The 19408-nt window shown below is 42.0% G+C and overlaps 1 protein-coding gene across 1 annotated transcript; it reads left to right on the forward strand.

Moving 5' to 3' along the window:
* Nucleotides 1-1051: 1051 nt before the first annotated feature.
* Nucleotides 1052-18937, forward strand: slc6a13 (solute carrier family 6 member 13). The gene is made up of 15 exons (XM_030424951.1): nucleotides 1052-1205; nucleotides 5292-5501; nucleotides 6159-6293; nucleotides 7343-7483; nucleotides 8045-8126; nucleotides 8446-8578; nucleotides 8861-8995; nucleotides 14220-14323; nucleotides 14498-14622; nucleotides 14739-14851; nucleotides 15098-15235; nucleotides 15532-15634; nucleotides 16043-16143; nucleotides 16414-16584; nucleotides 17621-18937. Exons 1-15 carry the CDS (start codon nucleotides 1199-1201, stop codon nucleotides 17783-17785), a joined length of 1863 nt encoding a protein of 620 aa, XP_030280811.1. The 5' UTR covers nucleotides 1052-1198; the 3' UTR covers nucleotides 17786-18937.
* The last annotated feature ends 471 nt before the right edge of the window (nucleotides 18938-19408 follow it).

Consider the following 19408-nt stretch of genomic DNA (forward strand, 5'->3'; position numbering starts at 1 on the left):
GTACAGTCCTGAATTCATGATAAAATGAATTCATCCACCATTGTTTTTAATTATTGATCATGGAGTCATATCATCAAATAATATTAGACCTGCTGATGGTGGTGGTGATGGGTTGCAGCATCCTGTATGTGGCCAGGAGTGATCCTCATGCTGAAGATGGCAGAGATTTAAAGAGTAACAAGTTCCCGTAGGTGAGAACATGTGGCGTGAATAAAAGGTTTCAAGGCTTTGTTAACTTACGTTTCATTTATAGTTAGCTGATCCGGGAAAGATTAGCGTCAAAAGTCAAAACTGCCACAAAACCAAAGTCAGGCAGACGGCTTCATTTTAGCATAGAAAGCTAAGTGTCCGTGTCTTGAATTATAATTTGATTTGAGGTGGGGGGTGGGGAGTTTACCAAAAAAAAAAAGACCTAACCCTGAAAGATTTGAGAAAGGAAACACAGAAACACATCACTCCCCCCAGTCCCCACCTCCATAAAGACCCTCTGGATTGTGACCTTCTAACAATTGCCTTGAACCAGACCGCTCTGGAACCCCTGTGGTGGGAAAATGTTGTGAATGGGCTACTGGGTCTGTGAGGAGAGAATCTAGTCGAGGGAATAAAGACTCTTTTTCGGTGGGCTGAATTAAGAATGTGGATGAGGCAGGGACATCAAGACGCTGGAGTGACCACCGGGAAAAAGACCACCGAAATATTGGAGGCTCTCATTGTGAATCTCATGCACAAATTATCTCACATTCACAGGATTTGTCCATGATGCAGCTTTGCATCTTTAAATATATATTCAGACCAACCTCTGTAGTATTGAGTTGTGTCATTGCGTGTATGCATAGTTTGTGTACATATGTGCACATGTCCGACCAGCCTGTCATCGATGGTGTCCGTACAGAAAGGCCCTGGGAGAATGTGTGTGTCAAAAGGTTACGCAATCAGCCCACCACGCTGAGACAGCACAGACCTCTAGTGTGCTGCGGGGAGTGAGTGTGTGTGTGTGTTTGTGTGTGGGGGTGTCTGAATGGAATTGGATAAAGGGAAGGGGGGGGTCTTCAGAGAGGGGCAACTCAGAGGGGAAATCTCACTGAGGGCTGCACCAAAGTTTTCAGTTTCTCAGATCTCCGCCCCTCTATGAATGTTATATAGTTAAAGCCAAAACAGGAGAAGGCCTCTCTTCTTGGAGTTGTCATTGCACAACATTATGAAAGGTGAGTGCCCTTTGATTTTTGTGATTTGTTTGTTGTTTTTTTTTCCAGTCAGAGATCAAAATTATTACTTTTCATGAGATATAATGAGAATATATGTTGATGTCTTAAATTTCTGTTTGATCACTTTTTGATAACTGGCAGTTGTGCCCAGTGAAAGCTGTTGTTTGAAATGGTCTCTGGCAATGCAAATCAACCATGCATGTGTTCAGTCCAGCTCATAAAAGGCCTGTGGTATGAAGAAAAGTGTTTAGAAGGTGCACCCAGGAATCAAAACTCGGCTTTTATAACTTAGCTAATGTATTCGGCACATTTTTGTGAAGCACAGCTGATAATCACATTGTGTCATGGTGCTAAAACAAAAGCTGCTTGTGTTGTATTTAACTCTTCCTCAGTCGATAAATAGATCAATTTTGCACATTTATTTGTCACATCTAGAGATGAAGGATCTATCAGAGCAAATAGTTTCTGCAGAGCAATCTCATGCGACATATCGATATCTGTTTGCAATGTAAAAAGAGCAAACGCACACCATTTTACACATGTGACAGAAAACCGATTTAGAGGAGGTCATCTAAATTCATCAGAGCTTCATAAAATAATAGTGGCTTTTTATTTTGAAGTCCTCTTTGCACCAACCATGATAATCTTTTCTAACTTCTGTTTGCATCATAAGTATTCAACATTACATGCCAAAATAAATCTCATGACGCACAGGTACCCATGTGACACTGATGTCCCCACCTTATGTAACTTACCCAGTTACGTATTAGCCTGCACTTATCTAACTGTGGGACCATCGGGGTACTGGTATTTATGAATATGTAACTCTGATTTGCACGAGTTTGGAAGTGGTGTTATGATATTATGGTACTTTGTCTCGCAGATCTCTCAGTGTACTATCATAAACGCTAGCCCCGTGTGGATGTTATGTTCCGTGTGCGTTTGAAGTTACACGATGAAGATACCTGTGTAAAAATCTTTTGAATTGCATATGCCGGTGTTTTTAAACAGGACCCTGCTTTTTCCCAGCAGCGTCCCATTGGATTGGTGCATAGACTTGCGAGCAGCAGTATGAGAAGTTTTTAAGGTGCAGAGGGCAGTTCCGATACTGGTATTAGTATCGAACAGTACTTGCATGTGTCGCTTGTTGTAACAAACCCACAAGTATCACCTGATTCTTCAGTTCCTACTGCAGCTGGCTTCCAGACACGGCAGGAAGCATATTCAGCACAAAGGCTTTGATAAACTCACAGTACTCGAGCCAAGGTTAGTCCCTGGTTGGTAAACATCATGGACCATATGAAAGCTAACTCGTCGGCTATTCCCCTCAGGGCTTGATGGAAATCAAAAGGATGAGTTTAAGGACGAGCTAATATTTGTGAGCTGTGGCTCAGTGAGTAGAGCGGGTCGTCTAGTGATCGGAAGGTCACCAGTTCGAATTCCGGCATGTCCCCTAGTTGCATGTCAAAGTGTCCTTGAGCAAGATACTGAACCCTGAATTGCTCCTGATGAGCAGTTGGCGCCTCCGTCATCAGTGTATGAATGTGTGTGTGAATGTGGCATGTATTGTACAGCGCTTTGAGCTGTCGTTAGACTGGAAAAGCGCTATAAAAATGCAGACCATTTACCAGTGTTTTTTGAGCATGACCCAAACTAGAGGGAGTGCAATGCTACAGAAAGTAGTACCCCTTGAGGAACAATGCCCCAAATGTGTTGAACCAAAGGGTAGGCATCTTCACTTGCATTGTGGGTAATGTAAACACTAGGATTCAACCAGGAAAAAAATTGCTTGGTATATAAAAGACAACACTGCTGGTTTGGCTTCATTCATTTTGATTTGTTTTATTTTTTTTAAGTTTCCGTTCAAAACTACCTGACAGTATTGGAAGTGTAATACCAAATTGCTGGAGTACTATTTTAAGCACCATGGGTATATAAGGATAAAAGCCGAGCACATGATGTCCAGGAAGTCAGCCACACATTCATCCAATCATTCATCACTAAACATTCAATAGGTCAGTCTGTCACTCACTTGCTCAGTGCACAGCTTTTCAGAGAGAGGTGAAGTTGGCACTGCTTCCTGGGATAAAGCTCTTCTGGGCCTCAATGAGGTCATTCTTAATCTTGGCATATTTTCTCACAGTGTGCCTCTCCCCTCATGCTCTATAAGCATGTTTGTACGAAACTATCTCTATAAATAAAGATGTTATTTGGTCTTGGCTATTAAAAGGACTATTTGAAGTCAGGTTTGCCTTCATAGCAACCGCAAAGAAACTGTGAAAAAGTGAGGCAAACTGTGAACCGACTGCAGGGCCACTGTGGATTCTCGTTTGGCAGCACAGAGCAGACAGCCTCCTCTGCTTTTGTTGAAGCAAGACTTCATTCCCACCAAGCGTACCTTCTGAAGACAAGGAGCTCTATTTTTACCTCAAGGCAACAATTTGGCTCCAGTTCTGCAGAATTTGGCACCTAAAACGAGTCCAACCTCCAATCCCATGCACACAGCGCACACACAGTCACACTTGTGCTCCACCTCTGCCCTTTGCCAGGAGAAGCTCATTCCTAAAGGTGGCTTCACACGAGGCTTCTGACTAAATGGGATTTCCAACCCCTGTGTGGTTTCCAGAACCAAACTCAGAGAAACGGGCAGCTTCATTGGTCCCGTTGAGGCCAGGTCACGCAACATGTAACGTGTTTGTTTGTGTGGATGTGTGAGAGATAAAGTAAAGGAAGGAAGTTTGAGGTGGATTCTCGCAGCTGAATTAGTTTGAGCATGTCCCCTGCAGACCGATGGCCAATTTGTTTGAATTTGGACCGAAGCAGTGACCACGATGTGCTTCAGAGAGAGGATAACAGAATGGCTGGTGAGAGGCCTGTTAATGCAAGCTGACAGGAGTGAGCACAGTCAGTGAGCTGTCTGTTTCCTCCACAGAGAGTAATTCTTTCAGCGGCACTGGCCCCTAAACAGGGTCTTGCCAAGGTCTTGTCAGACTTCTAACGTGGTCACGTAACATCAAGCCATTACTGACCTCATCTGAGGCAGGGAAAGCGACATACTTCATAGCAAATGTAAACATAAACAGTATTACATATTCGACCAGTGGCAATTCTACTTGTGAACTAGCCAAGGTCCTGAAATTCCCTCCTGTCGCAGCAGTTCTAAAAGTACATTAAATCCTCAAATGGGTCACCTTTTACCAGGAGGGGGAACACAGTATTCATGAAACTAAATGTGCTTTACATACATGATAAATTGTATAAAGCAACAAGTAGCGTGTGCAGAAGAATACGGAGAATTATAGAGAAGAGAAGAACACATATCCTAAGCCTTTAAAAATAAAAAAAATTAAAAGATTTACTCTGCTTTTGAAATGATGAACACAGTTGGGAAAAGGCTTCAGGTCTTTAGTCATCAAAGTAACTCAAATTATCCTCAAAAAATCCATAGAAAACTGACATGTATTGAGCTGATGGGTCCAGTTGGAGCCAAACTGGTAATTTGCAATTATTGGCTGCTGCATTTTGAATTGTGTCAGGGGAACTATGAAACGGGCAGGGCGATAGTCCAACATAATCATTTCAGTTGGATCATATTTGGATAACATGGTCATATCATTTTATTCTTTTGGAAAAAATGATAAAATGCGATTTGGAGAAAATGTATATATAAACTGACAATATTAGCGATTGTAGTTCTTGTTTAACATAAAGTGTTATGACAGATGTAATACAAAGCAGTGGAACAGAGTTCGTAACACCGAAATGTCATCAGTTTGACTATTGTCTGAATGTGGTGATTCAGTTAAATCGCTGTCTGTGGAGCAGGATTTGTCTCCAGATAAAATCATCATAATGATGATGACTTTCTTTTCTCTGCTACTCAGATAAAGAGGAGACTTGTTGAATTAAAACTGTGCTATGGGATTGTCTCTTAAATAGAGAACTGTCATTAAAAATCGAGGCAACTCTGCTTCTCCAGACCTTTGAACCTTTGCCACCCTGCAGGCTTTATCTTTGCCTTCTGCTCCATTTCTTCTTTGTAATGTTTATTCTTTTCCCCTCCGCTCTTTCTGATGTAACCTTTAGGGCACACAGATGACACGGAAAACATGTCCAAGGTGGAGCCCTCCAATGGGCACAGCAGGACGCTGGACATTGTGCCCAGCACAGAGGAGAAGATGACAGACAGGGGTCAGTGGGGCAACAAGCTTGAGTTTGTTCTGTCAGTGGCTGGAGAAATTATTGGCCTGGGGAATGTCTGGCGTTTCCCCTACCTTTGTTATAAGAACGGAGGAGGTGAGTGCTCGGATTTATTTATCTTATCTCTGGTTTGTTCTCTCACTGCTTGGTCAACACAAAAGCTTCAGTTTCTGCATTTTACGACTTTATTCACAGCATGTATTTAGTGCATAGACGCCCTGCCCCTTAAAGACGATGCTGGCTGCACCATGACCCTGCACAAATTAGTTTGTGGGAGTCTTAAATTCATCCACCACAAACACATAAGGCTGAGGAGGAGATAGCACACAGGTTAATAAATACAAAAAGTATGTGATCTGTTCCACAGTGAACCACTAATTAATCTAGGTCATATTTCACTGAAAACAGAGAAAGACAACCCGAAGACACATTGTGGCACCAGGTTAGCTCACTGACAAGGAATAAACCCGCCAAACAATAAAATCTTGAATGTTCCATAGGAAGTTCAATTCTTTGATTGTTTTGGTAACCAGATTTCCTCTGCTGACATCATTTTTTGCATAACTTGTTACAATGACACTCACATTAAGATGTTCTTAACTCAAAAAACCCCCCAAAACCATAAACATTTCTTCACAATGCAAATGTATTAATCAACTGGCACAACCTGCGCCTGTATCTTCCTTTACATCACTCGAGAGCGTCTTGAAGGTGTGTGAGTGAACCGTAAATTTGATCTGTGTGCTTTTACAGGGGCCTTCTTCATCCCATACCTCATCTTCCTGTTTGCTTGTGGAATCCCGGTCTTCTTCCTGGAGACGTCTCTGGGTCAGTTCACCAGTGAGGGTGGCGTCACCTGCTGGAGGAAAATCTGCCCGTTGTTCGAAGGTGATCTTGACAAATGTCATTAAATGGATGTTTAGTGGTGAGGAAAAACAAGCCTAGAGGCTTTGGTGCCAAAGAAATTGTGCCTTCTGAATCCAAAGCCTTCTGAAAATAGACCAAGTAGGAAGTTTCCTCTGTGTCTCAATATTTGGTATGGTACTGGTTATATTTTTAGAGTTAATGATGGTGAAGGATATAATAACATAATATAATAATCCACTACAGCACATGCTTAGCAAGATCTGTTTATTTTACACTTCGATTACATAATGAACATATTGTGCTTTTTACGGGTTTATGTATGGGGGGGGGCAATCCATCAATAGTGTGTGTTATTCTGAAACAATGAGTCGCTTGTGCACCACATAGGATACAAACAAAGATTTATGAGACAAAGCCAGCGACAAGATCTTAACATGCCGGACAAAAATGTAGGACGGAGGAGGAATTTCAAACATGTGTCCACAATGTGTCGGTGCATGTGCATGCCACAAAGACATGGGACGGTGATGGATGTAGCTTGTAACGGCTGCCAAGCAACCAACACTGGCTAATGTTCCCTTTCCTGCTTTAAAACAAGTCCTCTAATCAGTCATAACCCACAGAGCGTGACCGCTGGTGAAGAATCGAGGCGGGCATGCAATCACAAGATGGAGCAAGAGTTTAACCTGAAATTGTGCCCATTATAATTTCCCCTGCATTTAATTTGCCCTCCTGTGGCGCAGTTGTTTGAAAAGGCGGCCGTGGTGGGGATGGGATTAATCAGATACTGCAAAAACGTGGTCTGTCCGAGGGTTTAAATTATGCCTCTTTGTCTATGATGAATGGAACTGTTCAGAAGCTCTTTAACAAAATTGTTTCTGAGAGTCACTGGAGATAAACTCATGGCTATTGTACTGACAAATCAGGTCTGGCTGTGAGGGTTTAATTTACTGGTCCTAATGTTGAGTGCGTAGCAAAGACAAAAACGAGAAAAGAGATGGAACAGTTGTTTGGTTAGCTTACCTACAATTGTCAGCTCTAACTCCTAAACTTGACGTTTCTCCCTCCAGGTGTGGGTTACGCCACCCAGGTGATCGTTGCTCTGCTAAACATCTACTACATCGTTGTGTTAGCCTGGGCCATCTTCTTCCTGTCCAACTCCTTCACCTGGGATCTGCCTTGGGCTTCCTGCAACAACACCTGGAACACAGGTAAGATACAAAACACTACACCTGCCACATTAGATCTTCTTCTACCAAACAAATATACTCAGCGGCATTAATCAGGTCTAACCAGATCTCCAGCTGGATGCCGACGTCTGTCTGTAGCTCCGTCATGAGGCAGACATTTTGGTTCAGAAAAATCATCTGGTCAAAAATGTTGCTCATCAGATACATTGGTTGACGACCAAATTCTTCAAAAATAATGATATTCCCATCAGCTTGTGTGTATAATGCTACTTAGCCAATGTTAGCGTGCTAGCACCCCCAAAAAGATGGTGACCATGGTGAACTTTATACCTGCTTAACATCACCACTGAAGCGCGAGCATGGCTGTTTACTCTCAGTGTTGTCTGTATATATATATAAATATTTGCAGAGGTTTCCTATAGCTGAATTCGATCTTAGGGGATCGAAAAGCTCCTGTGCCATTTCACTCCTCCGTCTCAGCGGTGGCATTGTTTCGCTCGCCTGTGTGTAACTTGGAAACCTGAGAGAAAGCTTGGATTTCTTCACAGCACTGAATGTCTTTTTGTCTCTCCTTCATTCAAGATTCCTGTATGGCATTTCAGAGGGGGAATAGTTCCATCAATCACCATGAGAACGCCACCTCTCCTGTCATTGAGTTCTGGGAGTAAGTGCCTTTTTTGTTTTGGGCCTTGTCCTCGGATGGCCTCAGGCGCCAGCAAGTTCACCAAATATTCAACTTTACCAGTAATTTCATCTTGTATTCTATTTTAAATTGTACCAGATTTTGTTTAATGTGTTTAGATTCCAGATTGTTGCACAAGAGAAAAAAAAAACTTTTGAAAGTTTTTAAGTTTTCTGACACGGCCTTTTGAATTGTTTATAAACCAGGGCAAAATTCTGGTTAAGTTGTGAGCATATGTTGAATGTGGTAAATAATTAATTCTAGATAAAACATTTACAATATCTGTGTGTTTGCGTCTCAGGCGAAGAGTGCTGAGAATTTCCTCAGGTATCCATCACATTGGCTCTCTGAACTGGGACCTGGTGATCTGTCTAGCCGTTGCCTGGGTCATCTGCTACTTCTGCATCTGGAAAGGGGTCAAGTCTACTGGCAAGGTGAATCCTCTCCTCCAATAATGATATTTAGATATTGATTTTATAGACAGTAGAAATCCTTTGGCGTGTAAGCTTTTCTGCTCTGTTTTTTATTGATGTACACCTGCTGTAATGCATTTATTACAGAAGAAGCAGGAATAAATAATACACAAACTGTGTCGCTAGCAAACTCACTGTTAGCTATGATAGATTTGGAAGCACTGTCACAGATTTAAAGCAGGGCGAAGTCATAAGTCTCGCAGACGTGTGTGAGATAAGGAGGTGCTGCCGTTTCCCCTTCAGGTTGTTTACTTCACAGCCACCTTCCCTTATGCCATGCTAATCATCCTGCTGATCAGAGGTGTCACCTTGCCTGGAGCCTCCAGGGGAATCCACTTCTACCTCTACCCCGACCTGGGACGTCTGTCCGACCCACAGGTAGGCTGGAGATGCATTTGCTGACAGATGCCTGTGTGCATGCCTGATACAATCAAAACAACGACTATGATGTCATGTCTACCAGCCTCTTAATGCTCTCCAAAATGCTCCACGTGCATCCATCTCACACACACACACGCACACATAAAAGTCCTGGTTCTGAGGGTACATGATATTAAAACTGATTCAATACTGCATTGGGATAATCAGCCCTACAGATTAATTATATGCATGCCGATATGGTCTTTCTCGCCCATACTGACAGGTTTTTTAAAATCTTTTTTGGTTTTCACCAGCTCGTCCTACCTGGCTCCTAAAAGAATATGCTGTCTCTGCTGTTTTGTTTCCCAAATAAATGAGCAGATCTCATGTGTAAGCCTAGCAAAGCTGTTGAATGTGGCTCTCCGGTCTGGAGATACAGACCCTGACAAGTGGCCTAAAAATGTCCCAGTTAAGTGTGGACCGTGTGGAGTAAGTTGTTATAAAATAGCACGATTGTTGTGGGTTGTGTAGGCTATTAAGTTGGCAGTTAAGGCAAGCTTTTTATTGACTCTACTCCTGGAACAATTCACACTTCACAATAGTGAGTTGGTATCTTTTTTTTCCCATGCAAATCTTTGTCTGAAAATGCTGAGAAAAGATACATTGTCAATGAAGTAGGTCTTTATCAGCGGTATTACCATCGTGTTGTTTGATCTGTTGCCCCTTTGACTGAGGCGTGGTTTAGTTTAGGCAAATAAAAAGTATCCAGATATGTTTGGATAGGAACAATAGATCATTGTTTTTGTTTTACAGCCTGCAACTTCCCTGTATTGTTCTCTCTGGCTACACTTGCAGTGCAGAAGACAATAGATTTCAGGACTATGTGGAGCCTAAAAGGAGTGTCAGAATTGGACTTACATTGCTCAGGTGACCAGAAACACAACTCTAATGTTTTCATTGTGTAACTTTTAAGAAGGTACCCAGTACACAGGAGCTTCAATGAAGAGGCCGCAACAGCCAGTGTGGGTCATACATGCCATTTATTTTATTACAACTAAGAACACAGGCAAGAAGAGACAAGAGGACAGACAGTCATACTACGGCTGGGACACCAACCACTCACTGCTAGGACACTGGGAGTATACCAAGTATTCAAAAGAAATATAAACCCAACACACTCAAATAAAATACAAACCATATCACCATCTAAAGTGAACTCCCAGCATCAACCACACCGGTGAATGGAGGACCTCGCCAGCTGCAGCACTAGAGACAAAAGGAGACAGAATGTTAAAACTCTAAAACAATTCCAATCCTATATTAAACAATAAAAACAAAATCAAAGCTAAAATATATATAATACTAAAATAAAATAAACGGCAATCAGTGCTTTGCCTAAAAACAAACAAAAGCACTGTTAGTTTATTTTAGCACACAAGAGGTTTAAAAGCTGCATGTTTTACACACCTCAAATACAAATACAAATACCCTAACAATTAAAATGCTAACATGAGTATAAAACAATGTTAAAAGTCCGTCCTACCAGAGCCACAGGGAATCAAACAGTCACAGCCCTGGCGTGCACAAAGGATTTGAAGAGTGACTGCTGCAGTCACACCTGCTGCCAATCAGTCCCTCCTCCAATTCCTGTCACTTGATTGGTCTCTGCTCTTTGGGTCCTAGAGACCTCCTGCTACAATCGTATTTACTAGAAGCATAAATGGGCGAAGGTTTGCGAACAGGGGTCCGTTTCACAAAGCAGGTTTAGTGAAAACTCTGAGTCTGTTAACCCTGAAATGAGGGAAACTCTGAGTTTTCCGTTTCACAAAGGGAGGTAACTCAAACCAGAGAAAGAGGGGTAACTCCAGCCTGTTTCACAGAGAGAGGTAACTTAAGCTCTCGGTCAGTTACCATGGTAACATACTCTGTGAAACTAACCTGGTCGGGACCAGGTTTTTCTCAACAAACCTCGAGTTTCTCTCTGTCTCCGCCCTCTTTCAGCCACACACGCTATTTGATTTCCTCATTCATTCAGTCAGCAGGCGAGTTTTGGCGTAGTATAGTTCTGCCGTCTGTTTTTTGAGAAGATCATTGCAAAAATCAGTCAGTAGGGCTACATTAGAAGTTATATTAGGTGGCGACTATTTTCACTACCATGGCATGTCCTTTTGATAATGATCCCGTGGATGAAGGTGCAGCATTACTGCGCAGAGAATTAAATATTCGTCGGGAGATGATTATCAGACCGTACATAGATGTTATTGCATTTCCAGACAGTTATCTTTTTGAGCGGTACCGTTTCACGTCACAGTCCATCATTTACATACACAACCTAATCCGTCCTTACATTTCCAACATTACCAACCGAAGTCATGCTCTCACATCCCAGCAGATATTGTGTGTTGCGCTGCGTTTTTTTTGCAAATGGGAGTTTTTTATACAACGTCGGAGATGCAGAGCACTTGAGCAAGGCAACTGTATGCAGAGCGGTCAGAAAAGTGTGCCTCGCCCTGAAACGGCTACTACCCATTTTTATCATTTTCAGCTCCTCTGCCTCCGTTAGAGGTGGCGGTGCTGGGCCACCACCCGTTGTACGGGCATCTGCTTTCTTTCTGTTGGCTGAGTAGAAGTCTGTGTTAGTTTAAATAGGCTTAATTATTTAACAGAACATGATATAGATGAGAAGACATTTATGTGTGTGAAAACAGCATTATGTTGGGGATAAACAACTGTACAGTCAAACAGCCACTTAATATTTACAATGTAAAACATGATCAAAATGAGTTACCCCCATGAGATTATGCCGAGGTCTTACCTGTTTGAACAATGTTTTTATGTTTCAACTTAAGCTGCAGCCAAGTGCGCTTCTCAGCCAGGGTTGCACCTAAATTAAATAAATTAATAGGCTACCACTCAAGCAGTTTCCCCCTGTAATATTATTGTGATTGCAAAGGACTACATTTAAGCGCCAATGTTCTCCCAAGCCTTCTCCCTCTCTTTTGCTGCTGCAGCGGTTTTACACTTCCTTCTAAAAACGTGCTCAAACTCACCGTATGAGCGCATTAATATTTCCAATTCCAGTGGGGTGAAAAACGTAGCCCTCCTCTTCCCCGTTGCCATGGTGACTCGTCGAATCAGGGCTCCATTGATGCTGTCTTTTTATACTTGTGGTGCACGTGCTTAACTCCAGGTTAAACTACTCCGAGTTGATCAAACTAACTCAAATCTGCTGTTCTGGAACCGAAAACTCAGAGTTTCCTATCTCAGAGTAGATCAACTCAGAGTTCAGGGTTAGACTCAGAGTTTGTTGAACCTGCTTTGTGAAACAGACCCCAGGTCAACTTTAAATGCGAATGGTTGTGTGCAGCCGCCCTCCAGTGGCCAAACAATTAAGCAGACAGAATGCAAGTCCTGCTCCTGATGTCACATTTCCCTGCATCCTTCCGTTCATTTCTATCACATTTTCTGGCAAGAACTTAAACCAAAAACGTGCACTGCTGCCACTTTTCTCGAGGAGAAAGTGTCATTTAATAATTCGTCCAGCAGAATGTCAAGAACTCATCCACTGCGGAAGGAAATAGAGTGGATTGTGAATGGTGGTGGTAACGCGCACATTTCCTTTTTCCTGCAGTTGCAACTAGAGTGAAAACCAAAAAGAGAGGCCCTCTTTAATCCCTCTCAGGGCTCTGGGGATGAATACAAGCCCTGTGTGCACAGGCCAACAAGCTAGGCCAGTGGAGCTGTTGCCTTGGGAATACCTGCCTTTGTGTAATGTTGTGTCCAGAGCTTGTGTTGTTGGTTGAACCCCCGGTCAATCAGATCCTCAGTACTGACTGCCAGCTATCTAAAGCATGCCCCAGTGCCCTGCGAGCACTTCACCAGAATCTCAAGCACAAAGGGAAACCTTATTTAAATTTTGGAGTGTGAGAGAGTGTTCAAAGAGAGGGTGGAAAAGTGCTGCACTCCAGGCCTTGGAGAGACCGAGATGGATAATAGACTTTGCTGGGTGGGTGATGTCAGGGGGGGTAAGGTTGAGATGGAGAGAGTCTGGGAGTTGGATTTAGTTTTTAAAAAGTGATGAGGTGGTGTGAGTGGAGGAAACTCTCAACGAGAGGGGTACACGGGAGGCTGTGTAAAAAATCAAGCTTACAATGGACACCACTGAGTTGAAAATGCTGCACAGTTCACTTATTTGTGACTCTGCTGCTGATGCTGTGGTGCAGAGTAGTCCAAAGTACACAATGTAGTAAGAATTCTGGTGATTTATCATATTACCTTCATGAAATGTTTCTTGTCTTTACACGTAGGTTACAACAAAGAGCAGACACCGCACTTTCTTATGTTTATGGGTTCTGTGGTCTTCCTCCTTGAACTCCACACTGTGGCAATTCTGTCAGTGGGAGGTGATGTAGCTCAGAAAGCCGGCTTGGTAACAGTAAAGCTGTATGTTGAGTTCAGACTGTATGAATACATTTTCATAGCTCCTCAAAAAGACACTTTTTAAAAGTTGACTTTTGGACATACGTGTGTAAAATGTCCAGCACGTACAGTACATTCTCAGCGGATACAACTAACTCATCCCATTTTTAGATTAGATTCAGCTGGTACAGCGTGCATACAGAGCACAGAGGCCTTGGCCTTGCTGCAGCCAACCAACTGAGTCCAACCTGTGGCCCCCTGCTACATGTCCTCGGCCCTCTCTGTCATCTCTCAAGGCTGTCCTATGAACAAAGCCAGAAAAAGGCCAAAAAATACTTTATTGTCATTGCCGAGCACAAGCTGCAGATGCAGTTTAGCTTTAACCAGAAGTGCAATAAAAGCAGTAACGTATGGAGAATTGTGCATATTTATGGAGCGGTAGAGATAAATACCAGTGAGAAGTATATATTAGAGCAACAATATGCCACGATCACACAGAAGCCCAATTTCCACATAATGTTGCTTTAAACAAACCAAGATAAATATAGTACGAACACAGTTAAATGATAACACTAAGATATATATGGTGTGCAGCAGTAACAGTCAGCAAATTCAGGTAAGTGTAAATATCCAGTGCAGGTGTACACACACACCACAGGTCAGATATGTACAGTTTAGTGAGCAACATTAATATGAATATGCCTGGGACACATAATATGACAAAACAACGACATAGAAATGGAACGAAAAAAGTTATTTATATCTCCTTTGAAATGTGTTTATCTCTATTTGATGGCTTTGTTTACGTTCCATTATGCCTCAGGTATGGATGGATGCTGGGACTCAGATCTTCTTCTCCTATGCCATCTGCCTGGGTTGCCTCACCGCGCTGGGAAGCTACAACAAATACAACAACAACTGCTACAAGTAAAGACTGAAAGGATGATGCATTTGGCACAATGATCAACTCTGTATTTCTGTTAACCTGTTGTTTAACCTTACTCTATAATCCTGGTGAGAGGAGATGAAGAGAGTCAACCTGTTAATACGTCCAATTCCTCCTCATTACATGCACCTCTCTGTGTGGTTTTTTTTCCCCAGGGATTGCCTCTCCCTCTGTTTCCTGAACAGTGGCACCAGTTTCATTGCAGGTTTTGCCATCTTCTCCATCCTGGGCTTCATGTCCTACGAGCAGAACGTGCCTATCTCAGAAGTGGCTGAATCTGGTTGGTTTTTCACCTCTCAATGGTCTCTTTTGGTTTTGATGATATCAGTACTGGCAAGATAATAAATTACAGGTATTTTCAATGTGAAAATAATTTTGAAAATCTGTCTAACTCAGGTCCAGGTTTGGCCTTTATAGCCTATCCTCGCGCTGTGTCCATGATGCCTTTCTCCCCTCTATGGGCCTGCTGCTTCTTCATCATGATCGTCTTTCTGGGACTGGACAGTCAGGTGAGACAAAGACACGCACCACTCAAAAACACACACAGAGAGAATTCCAATATTACAGTTTCAAACATCAGTCTTACAAAACACCAGGGATTATTTTTCATCATTATTATTATTGGAAAGGGTTCTGAGTCTCCTAATAAATACCCAGTTGTGTCCAAAGTCCAAACATTAAGAAACCCCACCATCGCTCCATGCAATTATCCAGCGGCTGAAAAATCTTGTGCTTCTTGTTTCTTCCTTGATCAGTTTGTATGTGTGGAGAGCCTGGTGACAGCCATGGTGGACATGTATCCCTCCACCTTCAGGCGTAAAAACCGCAGGGAGCTCTTCATCCTGGCAGTGGCCGTGGTGTCCTTCCTCATGGGGCTCATCATGCTGACGGAGGTGGGTCTCAGCAACCTAACTTTATAATGTTTTTCAAGCGCGTAATCTTGCTCGAACAAGGGTAACTGTACGGCAAGTGAAGCCTATATCTACCCACCACAGCTTCTTGTTAGCAGCCCTCTGAATCTCCAATAATCCCTTCACGTTCAGAAGTGTTTCTTTTAACTGTCTGAACATGATCTTATTAACAAAATATTTGCCTTCTCTTACTTTTTTCTCATTATTTGGCTGCAAGCATGCTTTTTTTTGCTGGTTGCACCTCCAGTATATAAACCCATGTTCCCCTGTCTTCACAGGGAGGCATGTACATCTTCCAGCTCTTTGACTACTATGCAGCCAGTGGGATGTGTCTGCTCTTCGTGGCTATTTTTGAGACTGTTTGTATTGCCTGGATTTATGGTGAGTGTGAAGGTCAGGTTGTTTGGGAACACTTGAATGGGACATTTAAAGGACAATGGCTTTTTTCTCACCAGGCTCTATTCGTCCCTGTCAGTCAGTAAAAATGAAAGGCTTTTTTCTCCAGGCTTAGTGAGGGGGATGTTATTTCAATCAGTAGGTTTGCACAGTGAATATAAGCAATAACAGGAAAATAAAGGAGCTGAAAAAAAAAAATTATCACAGTAAAGTAGCCTGCTGTGTTAAAGACGATTCTATGGTTTCTACAAAGTCATTTCTGTCTTTGGATTATTAATGTGATGGGTTTTTCCTCCATTTCTGCCATCTGAACAGAGTGAATCTCAACACAGACGACTGTTAGATATTGATGTACGTCTCCACGGCGTTCCCTTCGTTTCTCCCTCATTACAGGTGCGGATCGTTTCTATGACAACATTGAAGACATGATTGGCTACCGCCCCGGCCCTGTCATCAAATACTGCTGGCTTTTCTTCACCCCTGCAACATGCTTTGTGAGTTTCATGTTCATTTTTTGCATTCTTTCATAATTTACTCTCCTGAGAGAGGAGCAGCCTCTGCTGGCTGACTTTGAAAATACATTTAAATGTTTGCAAACCATATCAAATAACCTTTTTGATAGAGCCTTTTCATTGATATCTCAAAAACATGATAAGACAATGTAATTATCGTCACTTACTAGTATTTAAGATATCAGGCATGTAGCAGAGTCAACATTCATCAATTCGTAATGGGGAAATCTCTCTCTCTGCCTCTGTTACCAGGGAACTTTTGCTTTCGCCTTGATCAAGTACTCACCCCTGAAGTACAACAATGAATATGTTTACCCATGGTGGGGCAACGGCATAGGCTGGGTCCTGGCCCTGTCCTCCATGCTGTGTATCCCTGTCTGGATTGCAGTGAAGCTGTACTACACCCCTGGAACACTGAGAGAGGTACGTTTCACCCAATGGTGCAAAGAAACTTTACTTTATAAAGTCTTTCTACTCGGCAGCCTTCTTTGCAACAAATCCCGGGTTTTTGAGTCGATAAGATGGTGAGGGAGCCATAACTTCACTTTCAAAGGTCAGATCAATTGTGCTTTGAAAGTCTGGTGACTTTGACCCAAAATAAGTTAAGATTATTTTCTGTTACACATGGGCATGTTTCCCCGCACCAACTTCATTTAAGAATCTATACAGGGTGCGGGTTTGATGCCGTCAGCTCATCCCCCCTGAGCGCTTGTACAAATGCTAGTTTAATGTCTAATGTTTGAATAACCTTACCTTTCCATTGGTAATCCTGTGCGTTAGCATTATATCCTCTTCTTTCATGAAGTCTGTTAGCAGCCGCACCAAATTTGTTGAAACTGCAGTGAAACTCAATTGTCAACACAAATGGCTGATAATGTTTTCCAACCATGTTAAAGCAGGCAATTGAATATGTTTCATACAGCGGCCATCTCCGCCGTTAAAGACCCAACATGGTTCAAGTGGCTTGTCTCCTCTCTGGTGATGTCTCTGGTTTACGCATCATTCATTTTATTGTTTTGGTTTGATCAAAACAAACTTTGACCTAGTTCCCTGCAGGTTCTGATAAACATACCGTGCCACTGCCTGCACAGTGTCAAGTAGCAGACAAACAAGGTTGCTTGCTAACCAAACGTTGCGGCACATTTGGCAGCTGAAGAGCACAATGTTTCCTTCAGGAGCTGCTGGAGAAAACAGAACCCAAAGAACAGTGAATATGGGACTTTTAAATAGAGCCAAAATTATGGCAAAAATAATCAAAGATATGTCCTGCTGTCTATCGTTGTACCGAATAACCCCAGTGGTTAGATTACAGTGTGGAACCTTTGTTGGATGTAATACAGTTTTCTTTCTCTCTTCATTTCCTTTCAGTTTTTCTACTGCCATGCACTCTTTTGTTTAAAAATGAATAGATGTAAATGTTCTCAGTTTTTCCTCTGTTTTATACATTTTTCATTCACAGCGCCTTGTTATCTTGACCACTCCTTCCACTGAGTTGCCGAAGACAAAGCAAGAACAGGAGAGGCTGCTGGCCATCTTCGCAGCGGACGGCGACAGCCTCCATCAGAAAGCACCTCCCACCAAGGACGGCTACTTCCCCGTTGATGAAAAGGAGTCTCATTGCTAGAGACTTGAGGGTCGGAATCAGAGCCCTGTAGAGGTCAAAGGTCACTCCTGAGCTTTGACACGCCGTCTGGCCCCATCCCAACTCTCTCTGCAATACCTCACTAGGCAAGGTAGCGAAACAGGTGCAGTGCAGACTTGAAGAGTCACCTGACCTGCCACTGCTGATCTGCTGTTGGAGCTTTCTCCTTCGTACATCTCCTTTGCCATACTGTATGATGGCATCAGCACATCCTCTTTTTGGAGAAATGGTTCCTATCTCATTTGCCAGTAGCAGAGTCACATGTACGTCTGAAAAAAAAAATGTGGCCATTGTTATAAAGCAGTGGCTAAGAATTTAAAATTGATGGTGTCTGCTTTCTAAGGAAGCATTTTTATTTTGTGCCATGGACATCTCTAAAGTTTGATTAGTCTGACATGACATTCAAGTGCTTGATTCTAACATCTGCTGTGACGGAAGCAGGAGAGGTGTCTCATGAGTGTGCAGATCCTAAAAGTTCACTTGAATGTGTTTTGAAGCACGTCTGTAATGCATTCAGAGTGAAGGCTTATTTTGTATTCCATCCTTCAATCCAATCATGCTGACAGCTCAGATTTTGCTGTATGGTAGAGAGTTATTATCTCAGGATGTATTTTTTTGTAATAAAAAAAAAATCTTACAAAAGCATAGTAATAACCAGTGCTTTAGAATGTAAGATTTGGATTTTAAATTTACGTTTAGCTGAACTGACCACAACTCGATTAAGCTCTGTTACTGTTTTTTTTTTTTCCAGATATATGTTAATTTTCTTTTTATTCAATTTGTTTTTATTTCTATTGCAGTATTGAGCATAAACATGTTACATGATCTTCTGAGTATTGACATGATTTTAATGTAGTTGATTTGCCTTATCTCTAATGCATTGAGTCGTATGAAATTAAAAACTTACAGTGCCCGAAGGAGACAATTGTGCCACATAGATAATATTAATATGGCAGGCTGGTCAAAGGGTTTCGTTTCAAAACTCTTTCTCCGCCGTATAATAATGAGTTTCTTTAGATGTTGGAATGATTATATGATCATTGATTACTGATAGGGAACACTTTTAAATATGTAACTTTTATATGCTAAAAAATTATTTTTTATGACTGAATAAAAAAGTACCCTCATTTGAAACATTTTCTTCTCGTCCAATATGTTCATATTTTGGCGGACATACAATTTTTTATGGTGAATCTATCTATTTTGATGATCAAAAGAGAAACAGTCTGAAATTCAAGCACTACACTCCTCATCTACAGTGACATTCTTAAGTCACTGGAGGATGTTATGTTGTATATGAGACAATGTTATGTCATTTAAAGAAACACATTACTAAGTTGCAACAGTACAACAAAGTAAAATGCACTTTAATTTATTTTGTGGGCCCCTGTAGTGTAATTGATTAACACTTTACCATCTGTTTTTCATGCCTAAACTACTACAAATTGAAGGCAACATATCACCACAGTAACTGCAAAATGCATCTAACTGTAGCCGCAGTTAGCAAGTTAGCTCAGTTAGCCGCACAACTAGTGGTTTGAAATGGGAACTCTGGGATTAGCATGTTATCTTCAGTGAATAATTCTGCTACACAATACATGAACA

Source organism: Sparus aurata, chromosome 8 (genome assembly GCF_900880675.1).
Source record: "Sparus aurata chromosome 8, fSpaAur1.1, whole genome shotgun sequence".
In the NCBI taxonomy this organism is placed as follows: Eukaryota; Metazoa; Chordata; class Actinopteri; order Spariformes; family Sparidae; genus Sparus; species Sparus aurata.